General features: G+C 49.7%; 1 protein-coding gene and 1 long non-coding RNA gene across 3 annotated transcripts in view; one reads left to right on the plus strand and one right to left on the minus strand.

Annotated features, from left to right (window-relative positions):
* Positions 1–10,829: 10,829 nt before the first annotated feature.
* cunh6orf47 (chromosome unknown C6orf47 homolog) lies at positions 10,830–12,159 on the minus strand. The gene is made up of 2 exons (XM_033016273.1): positions 11,173–12,159; positions 10,830–11,140 (listed from the first exon to the last, which is right to left on the minus strand). The coding sequence occupies exon 1, from the start codon at positions 11,909–11,911 to the stop codon at positions 11,216–11,218; it is 696 nt and encodes a 231-aa protein (XP_032872164.1). The 5' UTR covers positions 11,912–12,159; the 3' UTR covers positions 10,830–11,140; positions 11,173–11,215.
* Positions 12,160–22,602: 10,443 nt separating this feature from the next.
* The window catches only part of LOC116969409, a 3,320-nt gene continuing 1,285 nt past the window's right edge, over positions 22,603–24,637 (plus strand). For both annotated transcript variants that reach the window (XR_004410749.1, XR_004410750.1), the window contains exons 1-2: positions 22,603–22,646; positions 22,902–23,039. This is a non-coding gene — a long non-coding RNA (uncharacterized LOC116969409). The remainder of the gene's footprint in view (positions 22,647–22,901; positions 23,040–24,637) is intronic.

Below are 24,637 nucleotides of genomic sequence, written 5' to 3' on the forward strand. Positions count from 1 at the left end.
TAGGGGCTAGTGGAATCCAGGGTTATGGGGAGAAGGCAGGCACGGGTTATTGATTGGGGATAATCAGCCATGATCACAATGAATGGTGGTGCTGGGTCGAATGGCCTCCTCCTGCACCTATTTTCTATGTTTCTCTGAAACCAAGTGCAGAATAAGCAACCGTTTGTCTGAACGTTTTTGCTCGGTCTGCTTTGGTCTACGGGATCTCCTTGGTTGCCAACCTTTTCAGCTCCAATTCCCATTCCCAATCTGACCTTGCTGTCCTGGGCCTCCTCCATTGTCAGAGTGAGGCCCAGCGCAAATTGGAGGAACAGCACCTCATATTTCACTTGAGTAGCTTACACCCCAGCAGTATGAACATTTAATTTTCTGATTTTAAATAGCTTCTACTTCCCCTTCCCACCCCCTTTACGTGGTCCACCATTTTTCGATGAATACAATCAACCTGGCGTGCACAACAGAAGATCGCACAGAATTAAGTCTGTGTCTGAAGAAGGGTCTCGACCCAAAACGTCACCCGTTCCTTTGCCCCATAGATGCTGCCTCACCCGCTGAGTTTCTCTAACATTTTTGTCTACCTTCAAATGTTCCAGCACCTGCAGTTCCTTCTTAAACATCAAACAGAACAATTTGTCTTACAACTTAGGCTGTGCACGCCATATTGTCCACATTGTTCCCCAGCCAGCAATAGACCTACCAGGCACTAACTGTCTCTTGAAAGCATCCAGAAAACCAGCCTTCCTAGGCAGAGAATTCCAGAGACTCACAACGTGATCATGGCTGATCATCCCCAATCAGTACCCCGTTCTTGCCTTCTCCCCACATCCCCTGACTCCGCTATCTTTAAGAGCCCTATCTAACTCTCTCTTGAAGGTATCCAGAGAACCGGCCTCCACCGCGGAGAATTTCACACTCACTGTGTGAAAAAGTGTTTCCTCGTCTCCGTTCTAAATGGCTCACCCCTTATATGAACTATGGCCCTTGTTCTAGACTCCCCCAACATCGGGAACATGTTTCCTGCCTCTAGCGTGTCCAAACCCTTAATAGTCTTATATGTTTTCAATAAGATGCCCTCTCATCCTTCTAAATTCCAGTGTTTACAAGCCCAGCCGCTCCATTCTATCAGCATATGACAGTCCCGCCATCCCGGGAATTAACCTCGTGAACCTTCGCTGCACTCCCTCAATAGCAATAGTTGGCCCGGGTGCTGGACTGCTCACAAAGCCCAGCCAGCGGGCCAGCTGAGGAGTTTTGGCCCAGGCCGATGATCGGCCATGAGAAGGGGTGGTAGTGGTGTCAGCGGGCAGCGAAGGTCGGACAGCTGGCCGGGCTGCCGACCGACCGACTGGGCCACAGGCGAGGTACTGCTGCACTCCATGGGCTGCACTACATCGGGACGGGGGAGACGGGGCCGGACGCAGCCCTCCGACCCGACAGTCCCCTCGACCCGAGTAGTAGCAGTCAAGTACGGGGCAAGGGCGGTCCCATACGAGACAAACCAATTTAGCCCAATGTAATAATAATAATAATGGATGGGATTTATATAGCGCCTTTCTAATACTCAAGGCGCTTTACATCGCATTATTCATTCACTCCTCAGTCACACTCGGTGGTGGTAAGCTACTTCTGTAGCCACAGCTGCCCTGGGGCAGACTGACGGAAGCGTGGCTGCCAATCTGCGCCTACGGCCCCTCCGACCACCACCAATCACTCACACACATTCACACACAGGCAAAGGTGGGTGAAGTGTCTTGCCCAAGGACACAACGACAGTATGCACTCCTAGCGGGATTCGAACCGGCCACCTTCCGGTCGCCAGCCGAACACTTAGCCCATTGTGCCATCTGTCGTCCCTGTGTAGGTAGATCAAAATGCTGGAGAAACTCAGCGGGTGAGGCAGCTTCTATGGAGCGAAGGAATACATTTCGGGTCGAGACCCTTCTTCAGACTGATGTGGGGGGGCGGGAAGAAGAAAGGAAGAGGTGGAGACAGGGAGCTGTGGGAGAGCTGGGAAGGGGAGGGAGAAAGCAGGGACTACCTGAAATAGGAGAAGTCAATGTTCATACCGCTGGGGTGTAAACTGCCCAAGCAAAATATGAGGTGCTGCTCCTCCAATTTGCGGTGGGACTCACTCTGGCCATGGATGAGGCCCAGGACAGAAAGGTCGGATTGGGAACGGGAGGGGGAGTTGAAGTGCTGAGCCACCGGGAGATCAGGTTGGTCATTGCGAACTGTCTAGGGTCCTTCCGCTGCTGGACATGGGGGGCAGGGTGTGGTGGAGACGCCCCTCAAAATAAGGGAAGGGATCCCAAGCAGGGGGCCACATGAGTGGCAAGGGTGGGGGGTAAATTTGTGCATGCAGTATTGAATGTATGTAGGTAGTGCCTTAGAGAATGTCGGATGGAGTTTTGTAAGTATCATGTATTGTATATTTATTTCTCGACTAAAGTATATTTTGATTTTTTTTTTTTTAAATAAATAAATAAATAGTTGAGCGGAGGTGCTGGGCGAAGCTGCCGCCAAGCCTACGCTTGGTCTTTGCCTCAGAGGGCGGTGGAGGCCGGTTCTCTGGATACTTAGATAGACAATAGGTGCAGGAGTAGGCCATTTGGCCCTTCGAGCCAGCACCGCCATTCAATGTGATCACGGCTGATCATCCCCAATCAGTACCCCGTTCCTGCCTTCGCCCCATATCCCCTGACTCCGCTATCTTTAAGAGCCCCATCTAGCTCTCTCTTGAAAGCATCCAGAGAACCTGCCTCCACCGCCCTCTGAGGCAGAGAATTCCACACTCACAACTCTCTGTGAGAAAAAGTGTTTCCTCGTCTCCGTTCTAAATGGCTTACTCCTTATTCTTAAACTGTGGCCCCTGGTTCTGGACTCCCCCAACATCGGGAACATGTTTCCTGCCTCTAGCGTGTCCAAACCCTTAACAATCTTGTATGTTTCAATGAGACCTTCCTCTCATCCTTCTAAACTCCAGAGTGTAGAAGCCCAGCTGCTCCATTCTAATCAGCATATGACAGTCCCGCCATCCCAGGAATTAACCTTGTAAGCCTACGCTGCATTCCCTCAATAGCAAGAATGTCCTTCCTCAAATCCTCGTCTCCGTTCTAAATGGCTGTGAGGAGTTTGTACGTTCTCCCCGTGACCAAATGGGTGCTCTGGTTTCCTTCCACACTCCAAAGATGCACAGGTTTGTAGGTTAATTGGCTTGGGTAATAATTGCAAATTGTCCCTAGCGTGTAGAACAGTGCTGGAGTAGCAGGGATTGCTGGTCAGCGTGGACTCGGTGGGCCAAAGGGCCCGTTTCCACGCTGCATCTTTAAGAGCCCTATCTAGCTCTCTCTTGAAAGCTTGGGCTTTAAGATAGGACTCTTAAAGATAGCGGAGTCAGGGGATATGGGGAGAAGGCAGGAACAGGGTACTGATTGTGGATGATCAGCCATGATCACATTGAATGGCGGTGCTGGCTCGAAGGGCCGAATGGCCTACTCCTGCACCTGTTGTCTATTGTCTACTGTATCAGTGATGACCTAGTCCAATGTAGGGGACAATTGGCAACCCCAGTGAGCTAGTGATGGGCTGAAGAGCCTGTTCACTTGCTGTGTCTCTAGCTGAAAGTCGTGCATGAGCTGACATCATTCCAGTCCTCCTGTGCAGTGCAGCACAGCAACAAGGGCGAAACAAAAGAAGCTTGCAGGTCCGCTGCAGATAATGACGGGTGATTCACCAGTGAATGGATCACAACACGGCCCTGCCCAGATCTGTCTAAGCAGTGCAGGTAGAAACATAGAAACATAGAAATTAGGTGCAGGAGTAGGCCATTCGGCCCTTCGAGCCTGCACTGCCATTCAATATGATCATGGCTGATCATCCAACTCAGTATCCCGTACCTGCCTTCTCTCCATACCCTCTGATCCCCTTAGCCACAAGGGCCACATCTAACTCCCTCTTAAATATAGCCAATGAACTGGCCTCGACTACCCTCTGTGGCAGAGAGTTCCAGAGATTCACCACTCTCTGTGTGAAAAAAGTTCTTCTCATCTCGGTTTTAAAGGATTTCCCCCTTATCCTTAAGCTGTGACCCCTTGTCCTGGACTTCCCCAACATCGGGAGCAACCTTCCTGCATCTAGCCTGTCCAACCCCTTAAGAATTTTATAAGTTTCTATAAGATCCCCTCTCAATCTCCTAAATTCTAGAGAGTATAAACCAAGTCTATCCAGTCTTTCTTCATAAGACAGTCCTGACATCCCAGGAATCAGTCTGGTGAACCTTCTCTGCACTCCCTCTATGGCAATAATGCCTTCCTCAGATTTGGAGACCAAAACTGTACGCAATACTCCAGGTGTGGTCTCACCAAGACCCTGTACAACTGCAGTAGAACCTCCCTGCTCCTATACTCAAATCCTTTTGCTATGAAAGCTAACATACCATTCGCTTTCTTCACTGCCTGCTGCACCTGCATGCCTACTTTCAATGACTGGTGTACCATGACACCCAGGTCTCGCTGCATCTCCCCTTTTCCTAGTCGGCCACCATTTAGATATGAGTCTGCTTTCCTGTTTTTGCCACCAAAATGGATAACCTCACATTTATCCACATTATACTGCATCTGCCAAACATTTGCCCACTCACCCAGCCTATCCAAGTCACCTTGCAGTCTCCTAGCATCCTCCTCACAGCTAACACTGCCCCCCAGCTTAGTGTCATCCGCAAAACCGGCAGCCTTTGTGAAAACCCATCGAGGAAACACCGACCAATGTTTAGTTTACGTTTGAGATACAGCGCGGAAACAGGCCCTCCTTGTCCATGCCGACCAGCGACCCCCGCACGCTGGTGTTATCCTACACACTCGGGACAATTTAAGGGCCAGTCCCATTTGGCGTCATTTACACGACATCATTTATGCGTCATGACGCACGAGCACGTGATGCGCGCATGGTGCGTGATGTCCTAGGCAGTGTCACGCGCGGCGCCCCAGGATCTTGGGATGTACAAAATCTTTTTTTTTTTTTTTTTTTTAATTTATTTATTAGAAGTAGACATATTATAAAATGTAGTTACATATTATAATAAAAAAAAAAAACTTTTCATATACATCAGTCATACATTATTAAAATTTTCCATTATCAATTACTTCTGCTTCTAGTATTTTTATTTTTTATAGAAAGCGAGAAAAAGAGAGGATAGAAAGTTACAAATAAAAAAGAAAGCAAAAAAAAAAGAAAAAAAAAACACAACAGAAAAACAAGGGAGGTGGAATTGGTTACCTGTAATACATCAATGGAGATAGGTTCGTAGGGGGATGTACAAAATCTTGGCGCGCCAACTGCGTGACGCGCAAATGATGCCCAGGTGGGACAGGCCCTTTAACGTTATTGAAACAAAGCCAATTAACCTATAATCTGCACGTCTGTGGAGTATGGGAGGAAACCAGTGCTCTCAGAGAAAACCCACGCGGTCATTGTGAGAATGTGGAGACAGCACCCGTAGTTGGGATCGAATCCGGGTGCTCCGGTTTCAACCCCCACACTCCAAAGACGTGCAGGTTTGGAGGATAATTGGCTGCGGTAAAGATTGCAAACTGTACCTAGATTGTGGGACAGGCTAGTGTACGGGAATCGCTGGTCGGTGCGGACTCGGTGGGCCAAAGGGCCTGTTTCCGTGTTGGGACGACAGATGGCACAGTGGGCTAAGTGTTCGGCTGGCAACCGGAAGGTAGCCGGTTCGAATCCCGCTTGGAGTGCATACTGCCGTTGTGTCCTTGGGCAAGACACTTCACCCACCTTTGCCTGTGTGTGAATGTGTGTGAGTGACTGGTGGTGGTCGGAGGGGCCGTAGGCGCAGATTGGCAGCCACGCTTCCGTCAGTCTGCCCCAGGGCAGCTGTGGCTACAGAAGTAGCTTACCACCACCGAGTGTGACTGAGGAGTGAATGAATGATGCGATGTAAAGCGCCTTGAGTATTAGAAAGGCGCTATATAAATCCCATCCATTATTATTATTCATTATACACGTGACAATAACAAACAATATTCTTATGCATTCACCCTGATGTTCAATCAGTGAAAACAGTTCATGAAACTGCACAAAGATCTCTTCTCCAGCTTTCTCTCCCTGTCTGAAGTCAGTCTGGGGACGGGTCCCCATCAGAAACGTCACCTATCCATGTTCTCCACAGATTCTGCCTGACCCACTGAGTTACTCCAGCACTCTGTGAAACGTCACCTATCCATGTTCTCCACAGATGCTGCCTGACCCACTGAGTTACTCCAGCACTCTGTGAAACGTCACCTATCCACGTTCTCCACAGATTCTGCCTGACCCGCTGAGTTACTCCAGCACTCTGTGAAACGTCACCTATCCATGTTCTCCACAGATGCTGCCTGACCCACTGAGTTACTCCAGCACTCTGTGAAACGTCGCCTATCCATGTTCTCCACAGATGCTGCCTGACCCGCTGAGTTACTCCAGCTCTTTGTGCCTTTTTGTCTAAACCAGCACCTGCAGTTCCTTGCATCTTCAAGCCCTTCGCTGTAACCTGCACAGGCCAGGCTCAACACAGATTCCCGTTTGGAACTCAGATCAAGTGTTGGAGTAACTCAGCGGGTCAGGCAGTATCTTTGGAGGAAAGGAATCGGTGACGTTTCAGGTCGAGACACTTCTTCAGACTGTGTGAAACGTCACCTATTTATTTTCTCTAGAGATGTTATCTGACCCGCTAGGTTACTTCAGCTTTTTGTGTCTATCTTTGTTTTGAACCAACATCTGCAGTTCCTACACAGATTTCTGTTTCTTCCCAGCTGTTAGAAACATCGACAATAGGTGCAGGAGGAGGCCATTCGGCTCTTCAACCCAGCACCGCCATTCATTGTGATCATGGCTGATCGTCCCCAATCAATAACCCGTGCCTGCCTTCTCCCCATATCCCTTGATTCCACTAGCCCCTAGAGCTCTATCTAACTCTCTCTTAAATCCATCCAGTGATTTAGCCTCCACTGCCCTCTGTGGCAGGAATTCCACAAATTCACAACTCTCTGGGTGAAAAGGTTTTTCCTCACCTCAGTCTTAAATGGCCTCCCCTTTATTCCAAGACTGTGGCCCCTGGTTCTGGACTCGCCCAACATTGGGAACATTTTTCCTGCATCTAGCTTGTCCAGTCCTTTTATAATTTTATTTGTTTCTATAAGAGGGTCCCCTCATCCTTCTGAACTCCAGTGAATACAAGCCCAGTCTTTTCAATCTTTCAATCTTTCCTCATATGACAGTCCCGCCATCCGAAAAACTCACCCAGAAATTCACCCAGAGAGTTGTGAATTTAGAAACATAGAAGCATAGAAAATAGGTGCAGGATGAAGCCATTTGACCCTTCGAGCCAGCACCGCCATTCATTGTGATCATGGCTGATCGTCCCCAATCAATAACCCGTTCCTGCCTTCTCCCCATATCCCTTGATTTCACTAGCCCCTAGAATTTGTGGAATTCTCTGCCACAGAAGGCCAATTCATTGGATGAATTTCAAAGAGAGTTGTATCGTTTCTGCGTTGTATCTCTAAATTAAACTGGATAGACACAAAAATAATTTCAAGAGAGTTAGATGGAGCTCTGGGGGCTAGCGGAATCAAGGGATATGGGGAGAAGGCAGGAACGGGTTATTGATTGTGGATGATCAGCCATGATCACAATGAATGGTGGTGCTGGCTTGAAGGGCCAAATGCACCTATCTTCTATATTTCTATCTATCACCAAACTAAAACTATGCACACATTCCCACATCTATTCGCCAAAAATCGTGAGAACTTACAGTTCAGAAAGAGTTACAGAATTAATCCCGCACTGTGTCTCAGTCAGCTGAGAATAATTTGGCAAAAACACACAGTATCTCTTTATCTGCCTCCGTCAGGAAAGCAGATCATTCTTTGGATTTTATTTTTTTATTTTTTGTAACAAGTATATAAACAAAATTCCCGGAACATTCCAGAAAGGTGCAGCGCTGACGTTACCCCCTCTGGATGTATCGAGTCTCGTGAAGGGGAGGTCTTCAGTTGCATCCCCTCCCAAGTATTCGGGCGGTCCCAGGATAGACACACACAAAGTGCTGGAGTAACTCAGCGGATCAGGCAGCATCTCTGTAGAGAGGGAACAGGTGACGACTCTGTCTTAAATCCATCCAGTGACTTGGCCTCCACTGCCCTCTGTGGCAGGGAATTCCACAAATTCACAACTCTCTGGGTGAAAAAGTTTTTTCTCACCTCAGTCTTAAATGGCCTCCCCTTTATTCTAAGACTGTGTGTGGCCCCTGGTTCTGGTCTCCCCCAACATTGGGAACATTTTTCCTGCATCCAGCTGGTCCAGTCCTTTTATAATTTTATATGTTTCTCTAACACCCCCCCCCCCCCCCACCCATCCTTCTAAACTCCAGTGAATACAAACCTAGTCTTTTCTTAACTTCAGGTAGCCCCCGACATTGCCCTCTCTCTCCATCCCTCCCCCACCCAAGTCGCACCAGCTTCTCGTTCTCACCTAGCACACAGCCGACAATGGCCTGTTTCCTTAATCATCGTTCCTTTATTGCATATCTTTCATTCATTTGTTCTATATCCTTACACATCACCATATTGTATCTCTCCTTTCCCTTTCCCATAACTTTCAGGCTGAAAGATGGCAGATGGAGTTTAATGCTGATAAGTGTGAGGTGCTACATCTTGGCAGGACAAATCAAAATAGGACGTACATGGTAAATGGTAGGGAATTGAAGAATGTAGGTGAACAGAGGGATCTGGGAATAAATGTGCACAGTTCCCTGAAAGTGGAATCTCATGTAGATAGGGTGGTAAAGAAAGCTTTTGGTGTGCTGGCCTTTATAAATCAGAGCATTGAGTATAGAAGTTGGGATGTAATGTTAAAATTGTACAAGGCATTGGTGAGGCCAATTCTGGAGTATGGTGTACAATTTTGCTCGCCTAATTATAGGAAGGATGTCAACAAAATAGAGAGAGTACAGAGGAGATTTACTAGAATGTTGCCTGGGTTTCAGCAACTAAGTTACAGAGAAAGGTTGAACAAGTTAGGGCTTTATTCTTTGGAGCGCAGAAGGTTAAGGGGGGACTTGATAGAGGTTTTTATAATGATGAGAGGGATAGACAGAGTTGACGTGGAAAAGCTTTTCCCACTGAGAGTAGGGAAGATTCAAACAAGGGGACATGACTTGAGAATTAAGGGACTGAAGTTTAGGGGTAACATGAGGGGGAACTTCTTTACTCAGAGAGTGGTAGCTGTGTGGAATGAGCTTCCAGTGAAGGTGGTGGAGGCAGGTTCGTTTTTATCATTTAAAAATAAATTGGATAGTTATATGGATGGGAAAGGAATGGAGGGTTATGGTCTGAGCGCAGGTATATGGGACTAGGGGAGATTATGTGTTCGGCACGGACTAGAAGGGTCGAGATGGCCTGTTTCCGTGCTGTAATTGTTATATGGTTATATGGTGTTATATGGGTCTCGACCTCGACCTTGTCTCCAGAGATGCTGCCTGTCCCGCTGAGTTACTCCAGCACTTTGTGTCCATCTTTGGTATAAAGCAGCATCTGCAGTTCATTCTTTCAATCCTCCATTTGCTCATTATGTGTGTGAGGCAGGAGAGGGCTCTTAACTATAAAACCAGCCCCACTGAAATCACCCTCGTACACGCAAACCCTTATCCGCATCTGCCCTTGTGTACATGATCGAACCTTGCCCCAGAGCAACTCCCTGAGAAGGCCAGCAGCCCAGACCATCGCACAACACAACCTCCCTTCCACTGACTCCATCTACACCTCACGCTGCCTTGGCAAGGCCAGCAGCATCATCATGGACCAGTCTCACCCCGGCCACTCCCTCTTCTCCCATCAGACAAATGGTACAGAAGTGTGAAAACGAACACACACCTCCAGATTCAGGGACAGTTTCTTCCCGGCTGTTATCAGGCAACTGAACCATCCCACCACAACCCGAGAGCGGTCCTGAACTACTCCTGGCCTCCTCCTGCAGCTATTTTCTATGTTTCTATGGGATATGGGGAGAAGGCAGGCGCGGCATATCTGAGGAAGGATGTGCGGGCTCTGGAGAGGGTCCAGAGGAGGTTTACGAGAATGATCCCAGGAATGAGTGGGTTAACATATGATGAGCGTTTGTCGACACTGGGCCTGTACTCGCTGGAGTTTAGAAGGATGAGGGGGACCCTCATTGAAACTTACCGAATAGTGAAAGGCTTGGATAGAGTGGACGTGGAGAGGATGTTTCCACTAGTGGGAGAGTCTAGGACTAGAGGTCACAGCCTTAGAATTAAAGGATGTTCTTTTAGGAAGGAGATGAGAAAACATTTCTTTATCCAGAGGGTGGTGAATCTGTGGGATTCTTTGCCACAGAAGGCTGTGGAGGCCACAAGTCAGTGGATATTTTTAAGGCAGAGATGGATAGATACTTGATTAGTGCGGGTGTCAGGGGTTATGGGGGGAAGGCAGGAGAATGGGATTGGGAGGGAAAGATAGATCCGCCACGATTGAATGGCGGAATAGACTTGATGGGCCGAATGGCCTAATTCTACTCCTGTCACTTATGAACTAATAAACTAAACTAGTGCTTATGATATATGACTATTGTCGTTCCGTCTCTCTCCCCCCCTTACCTCAACCTCAACCCTCCTTCGATCACAACCACCCCCCCCCTCTCATCTCTAACCCCACCCCTCCTCTCTCCTCCCCCTCTCATGGATCGAAGGGCCGATTGGCCTACTCCTGCACTGTTGTAGAACGTCAGTACCTCCACCAATGTAAAGCACTTTGGCCTTGAAATGTGCTGTAGGAACAAACTTGACTTGTCTTGACTTGCACCTATTGTCAAGATCTGGGGCTTCAAGATGCCACAGGATACAAACCACTCCCACCACCTCCCCCAACACCCTCCCTCCCCTCCCTTCCATCCGTCCCCACCTCCTGGAAGTCCACGCAACCCTTCGGCCCATCGCCACTCTGCTGTCCCACTTTACGAAGACACTAGGAGTCTCACCGAAGGTCCCACTTCAAGAAGTTACTAGGAGTCCCACCGAAGGTCCCACTTCAAGAAGTCGCTAGAAGTAGGAAGAACTGGCAGAAGCATCTCCTTTTGCGCTGGCGGTGAAGAGCAAGGATCTTTGGTGAAGAGGCTGGTCGGTCGCTCTCTCTCTGTGTCTCTCCCTTCAGAGTCCCACTGGCTCTCCGGCGGGGCTGTCGTGGGGTGGACCGGGTTCTGGGACTTCCACTCCCTCGATTGGTAACGGCTCCTGTGGGTGACCCGGGCGCAGGCTGACCCCTAGGACTAGAAGTAGCAGGGTCCCGTACACCAGAGCGGCCAGGGGTAGGTAGGTCTGGAGGAACCACAGGACTAGCATCATGCCGTAGGAGACGACGAGGAAGAGTCCCATCCCATGGAGCCAGAGTCCCAGAAGATCCTTCAGACCCAGGACATCCAGGGACATCCTGAAGACGGGCGAGGCGAGGCAGAGAAAGGTCACCACGCACATGTCGAAGAGGTGTCGTAGGAGGTTGAAGGAGACCTCGAAGTGGTCGTGCTGGGTTCCCCGCGTTGTGTCCTCTTCTCCCCCCGGCCACTCCTTCTTCACTGGTGTCTCCTCCGCCAGTTGTTGCTGGTCCCGGCCCCGCCGCAAGGGGCCGAGCGGCCGCCGCCGCCTCCACCACCAGCGGTGCCCCCACCACCACCACCAGCCCTCCCGCAGAGCAGTCAGGAGGCCGGCCAGCAGCCGAGGGGCCGAGCCCAGCCACCGGGAGACCTCACCCGTCCACCGGGGAGTTCCCGACGCCTCTCCCGGGGCCGGCGGGGTCGCGGTCGTAAGTCGGGTCCAAGGCGCGGTCGCGGTCGTAAGTCCGGTCCCCATCGCGGGCTCTCGGCGGCGGTCGCAGCCCTCCCCTACAACGCAAGGCTAATGCTCCATCAGAAAACTTCCAGCCAGCTTGGGAACAGAGAGGGGATCGCAGAGGTTAGAGGAAGCAGTTGAGGCTCCTTCCTTCAGCCCTCCTCCAAGCACATTCTTTCTGACGTTTCTCCTTTCTCTCTCCCTCTCTCTCTGTTTAAGGCAGTAAGGGCGGAGTATGAAACCGACACAAAGCTGGAAACATGCCAGGCTAGGCAGCCTGCAACAGGCGTCCTTGGAGGGGAGGAGAGGGGAGGGGAGGAGAGGGGAGGTGAGAAGGAGAAGGGCAGAGGGAAGAAGGGGCGAGGGGGGGACAAAGAGGGAGAGAAAGGTCCCCTCTCTTCCCCTCCTTTCCCCTCTCCTCCCTCCCCTCCTCTCTCCCCTTCCTTCTCTCCCCCTCCCCTCTCTCCCCTCTCTCCTCCACTCTCCCCTCCTCTCTGCTCCCCTCCCCTCTCCTCCCTCTCCCTCCCCTCTCTCCCCTTACCCCTTCCCTCTCTCCCCCCTCCCCACCCCTCTCTCCATCCCCCTCTCTCCTCTCCCTCCCTCTCCCCTCTCTCCTTCTCCCTTTCTCATATATTGTCTATCCCTCTCCCCCTCCCCTCTCCCTCTCCCCTTTCTCTCCCTCTCCTCCCCTCCCCTCTCTCCATCCCCCTCTCTCCTCTCTCTCCCTCCCTCTCCCCTCTTTCCCTCTCCCCTCTCTCCCATCCTCTCTCCCTCTCCCTCCCCTCTCTCCCTCTCCCCCTCTCCTCTCCTCCCCTCCCCCCCCTCTTTCCATCCCCCTATCTCCTTATCCCCTCCCCTCTCTCCTTCTCTCCTCTCCTCTCCCCCTCCCCTCTCCTCTCTCCCTCTCCCCCTCTCCTCCCCTCCCCTCTCTCCCTCCCCCACTCTCCCCTCTCTCCCAATCTGGGTCCCATTAACCGTCAGTTGGGGACATTTTCTACCGTGCCCGTCCCACAAACAAGAAACACAAAAGTACTGTGTGTGGGTGAAATGTGTAAATATTGAACCCACTCCGTCTCATTTCCACTCCCTGTTCTCTTTGCTTCCCACGGTTCCACTCACTCCCCTCCCTCCCGTATTCTCCCACTGGCTCGCAAATAAACAAGTTCTTTATCTGGTCACATAAGTTCTCGGAGCAGAATTAGGCCATTCGGCCCATCTAGACTGGTCCTTGTTCATCGGTCAATGAAAGTAAGCATGCAGGTACAGCAGGCAGTGAAGAAAGCGAATGGCACGTTGGCCTTCATAACAAGAGGAGTCGACTATAGGAGCAAAGAGGTCCTTCTGCAGTTGTACAGGGCCCTAGGGAGACCACACCTGGAGAATTGAGTGCAATTTTGGTCTCCAAACCTGAGGAAGGACATTCTTGCTATTGAGGGAGTGCAGCGTAGGTTTACACGGTTAATTCCCAGGATGGCGGGACTGTCATATGCTGAGCGAATGGAGCGGCTGGGCTTGTATACTATGGAGTTTAGAAGGATGAGAGGGAATCTTATTGAAACATATAAGATTATTAAGGGTTTGGCCATGCTGGAGGCAGGAAACATGTTCCCGATGTTGGGGGAGTCCAGAACCAGGGGCCACAGTTTAAGAATAAGGGGTAAGGCATGTATAACGGAGATGAGGAAACACTTTTTCACACAGAGAGTTGTGAATCTGTGGAATTCTCTGCCTCCGAGGGCGGTGGAGGCCGGTTCTCTGGATGCTTTCAAGAGAGAGTTAGATAGGGCTCCTAAAGATAGCGGAGTCAGGGGATATGGGGAGAAGGCAGGAACGGGGTACTGATTGGGGATGATCAGCCATGATCATATTGAATGGCGGTGCTGGCTCGAAGGGCCGAATGGCCTCCTCCTGCACCTATTGTCTATTGTCTATTATCACCGATCCATGTTATCCAGAGATGCTGCCTGATCTGCTGAGTTACTCCAGCACTTTGTGTATTTTTTATTTTGTAAACCAGCATCTGCAGTTCCTTATGTTTACAATTTGAGAGGTTTGTTTTACAGAAATTCCAAGCCTCAAACATATAATGTAGAAACAAGGAACTGCAGATACTGGTTTACAAAAAATAGACGCATATTTCAATAGACAATAGACATATTTTATTTGGGCAGATCAAAACCTCGCGTTATGAAGGTCTCTAATTTCAAGTAACCCTTTCATTTCCTCTATCTCTCTCTGCCCCTCCCCCACCCAAGTTGTCCTGCTAGTTCCACTGTTCACATCCATATATTCCTTTGTTATCACCTCTTCCACTGCCAACAATGGACCCTTGTGGGCTCTATCTCTCCTTGGCCGTCGATGCCGCCTCTCATTTGTTCTTCGTTTAATTAGCTTATTAGGTCATAAGATCATAAGTGATAGGAGTACAATTAGGCCATTCGGCCCATCAAGTCTACTCCGCCATTCAATCACGGCTGATCTATCTCTCCCTTCTAACCCCATTCTCCTGCCTTCTCCCCATAACCCGTGACACCCGTACTGATCAAGAATGTATCTATCTCTGCCATAGGAATATCCACTGACTTGGCCTCCACAGCCGTCTGTGGCAAAGAATTAACACTATCCTACACCCACTAGGGACAATTTTTACATTTACACCAAGCCAATTAACCTACAAACCTGCACGTCTTTGGAGTGTGGGAGGCAACTGAAGATCTCAGAGAAACCCCGCGCAGGTCACGGGGAGAACGTACAAACTCCGTACAGACAGCGCCCGTAGTCGGGATCGAACCCGGGTCTCCGGCGCTGCATTCGCTGTAAGGCAGCAACTCTACCGCTGCGCCACCATGACCGCCCTCTGACTAAAGAAATTTCTTCTCATCTCTTTCGTAAAAGAACGCCCTTTAATTCTAAGGCTATGACCTCTAGTCCTGGACTCTCCCACTGGTGAAAACATCCTGACCATGATTATTGTGAGATGCTTTTAATCTCATTGTACATGTATAGTGACAATAAATGGCATATCTATCTATATCTATCTATTGTCACTTGTATTAAAGCTCAGATTCACAACTATCTGGGTGAAAAATGACCTCCCCCTTATTCTAAAACTGTGACCCCTGGTTCTGGACTCCCCCAACATGGGCAACATTGTTCCTGCATCTAGCCTGTCCAATCCCTTAAGAATTATATGTTTCTATAAGATCCCCTCTCATCTTTCTAAATTCCAGTGAATACAAGCCCAGTCAATCTATTCTTTCGTCATTTTAGGACTGAAATTAGGAAAAACCTTTTCAGCCAGAGAGTTGTGAATCTGTGGAATTCTCTGCCACAGAAGGCAGTGGAGGCCAATTCACTGGATGTTTTCAAGAGAGAGGTAGATTTAGCTCTTGGGGCTAACGGAATCAAGGGATATAGAAACATAGAAACATAGAAATTAGGTGCAGGAGTAGGCCATTCGGCCCTTCGAGCCTGCACCGCCATTCAATATGATCATGGCTGATCATCCAACTCAGTATCCCGTACCTGCCTTCTCTCCATACCCTCTGATCCCCTTAGCCACAAGGGCCACATCTAACTCCCTCTTAAATATAGCCAATGAACTGGCCTCGACTACCCTCTGTGGCAGAGAGTTCCAGAGATTCACCACTCTCTGTGTGAAAAAAGTTCTTCTCATCTCGGTTTTAAAGGATTTCCCCCTTATCCTTAAGCTGTGACCCCTTGTCCTGGACTTCCCCAACATCGGGAGCAATCTTCCTGCATCTAGCCTGTCCAACCCCTTAAGAATTTTGTAAGTTTCTATAAGATCCCCTCTCAATCTCCTAAATTCTAGAGAGTATAAACCAAGTCTATCCAGTCTTTCTTCATAAGACAGTCCTGACATCCCAGGAATCAGTCTGGTGAACCTTCTCTGTACTCCCTCTATGGCAATAATGTCCTTCCTCAGATTTGGAGACCAAAACAGTACGCAATACTCCAGGTGTGGTCTCACCAAGACCCTGTACAACTGCAGTAGAACCTACGTTCTACTGCAGTAGAACCACGTTGAACAATCCCTGTTCAATGCGTACCAGGGCCCCATCCCCGACCTCTACCTCCGCTACATTGACGACTGCTTTGGTGCCACCTCCTGCACCCACACACAACTGACTGACTTCATCCACTTCACCATCAACTTCCATCCGGCACTCCAATACACCTGGACGATTTCAGACACTTCCCTACCATTCCTTGACCTCACCATCTCCATCGCAGGGGACAGACTCCTGACCGACATACATTATAAACCCACTGACTCACATGGCTATCTGGACTACACGTCTTCCCACCCTGCCCCCTGCAAAGACTCCATCCCCTACTCCCAATTCCTCCGCCTACGCCGCATCTGTTCCCAGGATGAGACATTTCATACCAGGGCATCGGAAATGTCCTCGTTCTTCAGGGAACGGGGATTCCCCTCCGCCACCATAGATGAGGCTCACACCAGGGTCTCATCCATACCCCGTAACACTGCTCTCTCTCCCCATCCCCGCACACGCAACAAGGGCAGAGTCCCTCTGGTCCTCACCTTTCACCCCACCAGCCGGCAAATACAACACATAATCCTCCGCCATTTCCGCCACCTCCAACGTGACCCCACCACTCGCCACATCTTCCCATCTCCCCCCATGTCTGCCTTCCGCAAAGACCGCTCCCTCCGCAACTCCCTCGTCAATTCTTCACTTCCCCCCCGCACCACCCCCTCCCCGGGCACTTTCCGTTGCAACCGCAAGAAATGCAACACCTGTCCCTTCACCTCCCCCCTCGACTCCATTCAAGGTCCCAAGCAGTCGTTCCAGGTGCGACAAAGGTTCACCTGTATCTCCTCCAACCTCATCTACTGCATCCGCTGCTCTAGATGTCAGCTGATTTACATCGGTGAGACCAAGCGTAGGTTGGGCGACCGTTTCGCCGAACACCTCCGCTCAGTCCGCAATAACCTACCTGACCTCCCGTTGGCTCAGCACTTCAACTCCCCCTCCCATTCCCAATCCGACCTCTCTGTCCTGGGTCTCCTCCATTGCCAGAGTGAGCAACAGCGGAAATTGGAGGAACAGCACCTCATATTCCGTCTGGGGTCCTTGCGTCCCCTTGGCATCAACATTGAATTCTCCCAATTTGGCTAGCCCGTGCTGTCCCCTCCCCCCCTCCCCTTCCTTCACCCTCTAGCTGTCTCCTCCCATCCGCCCGCCCTCGGGCTCCTCCTCCTCCTCCCTTTGTCCTTCTTTCTTTCCCCACCCCCTATCAGTCTGAAGAAGGGTTTCGGCCCGAAACGTCGCCTATTTCCTTCGCTCCATAGATGCTGCTGCACCCGCTGAGTTCCTCCAGCAATTTTGTGTACCTGCAGTAGAACCTCCCTGCTCCTATACTCAAATCCTTTTGCTATGAAAGCTAACATACCATTCGCTTTCTTCACTGCTTGCTGCACCTGCATGCCCACTTTCAATGACTGGTGTACCATGACACCCAGGTCTCGCTGCATCTCCCCTTTTCCTAGTCGGCCATGGAGGAAAAAGCAGGAACGAGGTACTGATTTTGGATGATCAGCCATGATCATATTGAATAGCGGTGCTAGCTCGAAGGGCCGAACGGCCTACCCTCCTGCACCTATTTTCTATGTTTCTATGTCAGTCACGCCATCCCGGGAATTAGCCTGGCATTCTGCTCATAACCCTTAACACCCATAAGGGTCGCCAAATTTCTCACACAACTAAGGGACAAAAGGTCAAAATACGGGACAAATTCCCGACGGCAATCCGTTGACCGACTGGGCCGTGGCTGGGTAAATGATGCGTTGGCCCCGGGTGCTGGACTGCACACATAGCCCAGCCGGCGGGGCCAGCTGAGGAGTTTTGGCCCGGGGGCCGCCCGCACAGTCCAGCGCCCCGTCCAACTCACGAACCGATGATCGGCCGGGAGAAGGTGTAAATGTAAATAATGTAAATAGATTTATTTATTGAAATCATATTCTATGTCGCTCTTCCAGGGAGACGCTAACTGCATTTCGTTGTCTCTGTATTGTACACTGACAATGACAATTAAAGTTGAATCTGAATGTAATGTTAAAATTGTACAAGGCATTGGTGAGGCCAATTCTGGAGTATGGGGTACAATTTTGGTCGCCCAATTATAGGAAGGATGTCAACAAAATAGAGAGAGTACAGAGGAGATTTACTAGAATGTTGCCTGGGTTTCAACAACTAAGTTACAGAGAAAGGTTGAATAAGTTAGGTCTTTATTCTCTGGAGCGCAGAAGGTTAAGGGGGGACTTGATAGAGGTCTTTAAAATGATGAGAGGGATAGACAGAGTTGACGTGGACAAGCTTTTCCCACTGAGAGTAGGGAAGATTCAAACAAGAGGACATGACTTCAGAATTAAGGGACAGAAGTTTAGGGGTAACATGAGGGGGAACTTCTTTACTCAGAGAGTGGTAGCGGTGTGGAATGAGCTTCCAGTGGAAGTGGTGGAGGCAGGTTCGTTGGTATCATTTAAAAATAAATTGGATAGGCATATGGATGAGAAGGGAATGGAGGGTTATGGTATGAGTGCAGGCAGGTGGGACTAAGGGGAAAAAGTTGTTCGGCACGGACTTGTAGGGACGAGATGGCCTGTTTCCGTGCTGTAATTGTTATATGGTTATATGAATCTGAAGGAGGGGCGGTGGTGGTGGTGTCGACGGTCAGCGAAGGTCTGAAGGTCGGACAGCTGGCCGGGCTGCTGACCGTCCGACGGGGCCACGGGCGAGGCGCTGATGCTGCTGCTGCTGCTGCTGCTGCTGCACTCCACGGGCTGCACTACGTCGGGACGGGTGAGGCGGGGGCTGGACACGACAATCCCCTCGACCCGAGTAGCAGTGGTCAAATATGGGACAAGGGCGAAACCAATTTAGCCCAATATACAGGATGTCCCGGCTAATACGGGACAGTTGGCAACTAACACCCATTCTGATCAAGAAGAACACCCTTTCTAAATGAAGTGGTTACTTCCGACGACAGGCTGCGACATGTCATAGAGGAGGGAGAGATCTTGTGTGAAGTGAAGCATATGTCCTACAGGAAGAGCCTACAGCCGCTCCTCTGGTGTGTATTCAATCCTTTCTTTCATTAACTAATGCCAGGACTCGCTGTAATACAGGAAACAGGAAACCAGCCTTCTGTCTCCCACTTGAAGCAACAAAGAGATCTGTAATTGCTACGATAATTGTGACTCAGTCCTGGGAGGTGAGTCAGTCACAGTCAACATACATAGATACATAGATACATAGAAAATAGGTGCAGGAGTAGGCCATTTGGCCCTTCGAGCCTGCACCGCCATTCAATATGATCATGGCTGATCATCCAACTCAGTATCCCGTATCTGCCTTCTCTCCATACCCCCTGATCCCTTTAGCCACAAGGGCCACATAGAAATATAGGTACACAAAAATGCTGGAGAAACTCAGCGGGTGCAGCAGCATCTATGGAGGGAAGGAAATAGGTAACATTTCGGGCCGAAACCCTTCTTCAGATGCTGCTGCACCCGCTGAGTTTCTCCAGCATTTTTGTGTACCTTCGATTTTCCAGCATCTGCAGTTCCTTCTTGAACACAACATAGAAACATAGTTGCAGGAATAGGCCATTCAGCCCTTCGAGCCAGCACCACTGATCATGGCTGATCATCCACAATCAGTTCCCCGTTCCTGCTTTTTCCCAATATCCCTTGATTCCATTAGCCCCAATGAGCTAAATCTAACTCTCTCTTGAAAACATCCAGTGAATTGGCCTCCACTGCCTTCTGTGGCAGAGAATTCCACAGATTCACAAATCTCCGGGTGAAAAAGGTTTTCCTCATCTCAGTCCTAAACGGCCGACCCCTTATACGGTATAGTTTAAGAAGGAACTGCAGATGCTGCAAAATCGAAGGTAGACAAAAATGCTGGAGAAACTCAGCGGGTGAGGCATCATCTATGGAGCGAAGGAAATCCTTTGCTCCATAGATGCTGCCTCACCCGCTGAGTTTCTCCAGCATTTTTGTCGACCTTATACAGTACATATATGATCTGTATTTATACGTATTTGTAAGTATGTGCATTTTTTAATAATACAGGGTAAGGGGTGGCGTTTCCAAAAGGCTACCAGAGGGTGGTGAATCTGCGGAATTCATTGCCACACAAGGCTGTGGAACCGAACTTTTTTCCCCACTTATTATATTGTGTACAGTGTACTGTGTATACATAAGGTGATAAGGGATAGGAATAAGGCCATTCGGCCCATCAAGTCTCGTACGCCATTCAATCATGGCTGATCTATCTCTCCCTCCCAACCCCTGCCTTCTCCCCATAACCCCTTACACCCGTACTAATCAATAATCTATCTATCTCTGCCCTAAAAATATCCCGCTTGGCCTCCACAGCCTTCTGTGGCAATGAGTTCCACAGATTCACCACCCTCTGGTTACCTTTTGGATACGCCACCCCTCACCCTGTATTATGAAATAAAACATTTCATAAAGCGCACCCCCACACACTCCTTTTTAAAATTATATATATATATATATTTGTTTTTTAATATTATAATTATTCTTTTTTTATTATTATTCTTTTATTATTTAGGGGAGCCTACCCTCACACTCCCTTTTTTAAAATTATTTTATTTTAATAATTTATTATTATTTTGATTATTATATATTTTTTACTCCTGGTTTACAGGAGTGCACTCCCCCGCTCCTTTTTTAAATTATTTTTAATTTTTTTTAAAATATTATTATTTTTAATTATTTATTTTTACTCCTGGTTTAGAGGAGCGAACCCCCACACTCCTTTTATAATCATTATTTTTTAAATTATTATTTTTCTTTTATTATCTATTTTTAATCTTTGGATTACAGGAGCGCATCTCCACCCCTCCTTTTTTAATTATTATTTAATATAAAAAATATTACTAGAATGTTGCCTGGGTTTCAACAACTAAGTTACAGAGAAAGGTTGAATAAGTTAGGTCTTTATTCTCTGGAGCGCAGAAGGTTAAGGGGGGACTTGATAGAGGTCTTTAAAATGATGAGAGGGATAGACAGAGTTGATGTGATCAAGCTTTTCCCTTTGAGAGTAGGGAAGATTCAAACAAGAGGACATGACTTCAGAATTAAGGGACAGAAGTTTAGGGGTAACATGAGGGGGAACTTCTTTACTCAGAGAGTGGTAGCGGTGTGGAATGAGCTTCCAGTGGAAGTGGTGGAGGCAGGTTCGTTGGTATCATTTTAAAATAAATTGGATAGGCATATGGATGAGAAGGGAATGGAGGGTTATGGTATGAGTGCAGGCAGGTGGGGCTAAGGGAAAAAAGCTGTTCGGCACGGACTTGTAGGGCCGAGATGGCCTGTTTCCGTGCTGTAATTGTTATATGGTTATTATATGGTTATACGGTGTTATTATTATTATTCTTTTATTATTTATTTTTAGTCCTGGTTTACAGGACCCCATATAATAACCATATAACAATTACAGCACGGAAACAGGCCATCTCGGCCCTACAAGTCCGTGCCGAACAACTTTTTACCCCCTAGTCCCCCCACACCAAAGATCATATCTTTGCCACACACTACTTTTTTTTTATTATGTTAAAAAGACGGGAGGGGGCGGGGCCACGTTGGCGCTCAGGCGGGAGCGCCGGACACCTACACACAAAGACCCCGCCCCCATCCCCGGGGTCCTCGGGCCCTGCTCCGCCACGTGGTCGAGCGGAGCAAAGGGGGTGCGCTCCTGTAGACCAGGGTAAGGGGGTGCGCTCCTGTAGACCAGGGTAAGGGGGTGCGCTCCTGTAGACCAGGGTAAGGGGGTGCGCTCCTGTAGACCAGGGTAAGGGGGTGCGCTCCTGTAGACCAGGGTAAGGGGGTGCGCTCCTGTAAAAGCACTGGCTTCAACGATTTGATTTAATTGCTAGATACATACAAATTACAATGGTCGGTGGAGGGTAAGGAGGGGAGAGGGTTGTGGGGGGGGGAAGAGATGGTGTGGGGAGGGAGGGGGGCAAATCTTGTGATAAATCCCAAACAGTGGGAGTGGGGAGGGGAGAGGGGTGAGGGAGGGCAGGGATAATGGGTGGGGAGAGGGGAGAGGAGGGGGTGGGGGGGAAGGAAGGGAGACAGGTGGGGAGGTAGAGGGGAAAAGGATGGAGAGGAGGGGAGAGGGGAGGGTGAGAGGGGGGGGGGGGGGAGGGTAGAGGAGGGGGATGAGCTGGATGCAGGAAGATTGTTCCCGATGTTGGGGAAGTCCAGGACAAGGGGTCACAGTTTAAGGATAAGGGGGAAATCTTTTAGGACCGAGATGAGGAAAACGTTTTTCACACAAAGAGTGGTGAATCTGTGGAATTCTCTGGCACAGAAGGTAGTTGAGGCCACAGTTCATTGGCTATATTTAAGAGGGAGTTAGATGTGGCCCTTGTGGCTAAAGGGATCAGGGGGTATGGAGAGAAGGCAGGGATGGGATACTGAGTTGGATGATCAGCCATGATCATATTGAATGGTGAATGGTGCAGGCTCGAAGGGCCGAATGGCCTCTACTGCACCTATTTCTATGTGAACCGTGACGTGACTGCTGGGTGTGCTCCTCTACACTAGAGGGGGACGTCTGGTCGGGTCGGGTGGGCTGGGGATGGGTGCTGTTGGTGTCGTGTGGAGTGAGGGTGAATAATTCTTATTGAGCGGGCACATGTGGAGAGGGTGAGGCCACATGGCCACCAGGTAGACACCAGTGGGCTGTTGATGCCAGTGTGGGGGGGGGGGGGGGGGGGGGGGGGGGGGGGGGGGGGGGGGGCGGGGGTGGGGGATGTGTGTGTAACAGGGCGGTAAATGATGATCCCTTTCAGACTAGAGTTACTGACGTACGTACGTACGAGTGACGATTCTCACAGTGCTCTGAACCGCTTGTACCCGGGTCTGTGTGCCACCCTGTGTGTAGACACGTGTCTGACCCACTTTATCTTCTCTCTGGCGCAGGGACGGGGAGTGGAGGGGAGGGTCAGGTGGGCACGAGCCTGGCTCACCACACCAGGCTGGCAGACGATGCACAGAGGGTGTGTGGCAACGCTGACTCACCCACAGCTCCCAGTGTGTCCGTGATTCCAGATGCCAGAGGTGGGTACAAGCGCAATTTAATACAATTTAAATAACTGTGTTGTGTCGTGCAGCGCGGAAACAGGCCCTTCAGCCCAACTTGCCCGTGCCCACCAACATGCCCCATCTACACTAGTCCCACCTGCCTGTTTGGTCTCCACCCGAAACGCCACCTATACATGTTCCCCACAGATGCTGCCTGACCCGCTGAGTTACTCCAGCACTGTGTGAAACGTCACCTATCCATGTTCTCCACAGATGCTGCCTGACCCGCTGAGTTACTGCAGCACTCTGTGTCTAACTTGGTCAACATGAACAGCACCTCATATTCCATAGAAACATAGACATAGAAATTAGGTGCAGGAGTAGGCCATTCGGCCCTTCGAGCCTGCACCACCATTCAATATGATCATGGCTGATCATCCAACTCAGTATCCCGCACCTGCCTTCTCTCCATACCCTCTGATCCCCTTAGTCACAAGGGCCACATCTAACTCCCTCTTAAATATAGCCAATGAACTGGCCTCGACTACCCTCTGTGGCAGAGAGTTCCAGAGATTCACCACTCGCTGTGTGAAAAAAGTTCTTCTCATCTCGGTTTTAAAGGATTTCCCCCTTATCCTTAAGCTGTGACCCCTTGTCCTGGACTTCCCCAACATCGGGAACAATCTTCCTGCATCTAGCCTGTCCAACCCCTTAAGAATTTTATAAGTTTCTATAAGATCCCCTCTCAATCTCCTAAATTCTAGAGAGTATAAACCAAGTCTATCCAGTCTTTCTTCATAAAACAGTCCTGACATCCCAGGAATCAGTCTGGTGAACCTTCTCTGCACTCCCTCTATGGCAATAATGTCCTTCCTCAGATTTGGAGACCAATACTGTACACAATACTCCAGGTGTGGTCTCACCAAGACCCTGTACAACTGCAGTAGAACCTCCCTGCTCCTATACTCAAATCCCGTTGTCTCTGCCTGTTCGTGCCCCACCCAACTCATCTCCACATGCCTTGACTCCATACTATCCCCCCTGGTCAAATCCCTTCCTAACTCATACCCCATGTCTTGATGCTGTCTGGCTCTGACTATAACACTCCCCAGTACCTATTTTAGCCTTACACTCACAGCCCCTAGTCACACACACACACACACACACGCATACTCACACACACACTCGTGCACTCACACGAGCACACTCAGGAGCGCACAAGCTCACTCAAGCATCCACACACTCACAATCATGCACGCACACACTTGTGCACAGACATGCTCACACACATATACAGACACATCCGCACACACGCGCGCGTGCGCACACACACTCACTCACAGGCACACTCGCAGAGACACGCTCGCACACATACACGGAAACACAGACACACTCACGCAAGCACACACATTCACACACACATGCGCACGCACACACTCACACACATGCGCACACACACACACACACACACACATGCGCACACACACACACATTCACACACACACGCACGCACGCACGTCTGTTCCCTTCGTCAGTCTTGCTCCAATATAAAACGTGACAGGTGACGTTTCAGGCCAAGACCCTCCTTCAGATGAGTTCAGAGACGTGGCCTGACCCGCTGAGTTCCTCCAGCA

This window comes from Amblyraja radiata, unplaced genomic scaffold (genome assembly GCF_010909765.2).
Source record: "Amblyraja radiata isolate CabotCenter1 unplaced genomic scaffold, sAmbRad1.1.pri S36, whole genome shotgun sequence".
Lineage (NCBI taxonomy): Eukaryota > Metazoa > Chordata > Chondrichthyes > Rajiformes > Rajidae > Amblyraja > Amblyraja radiata.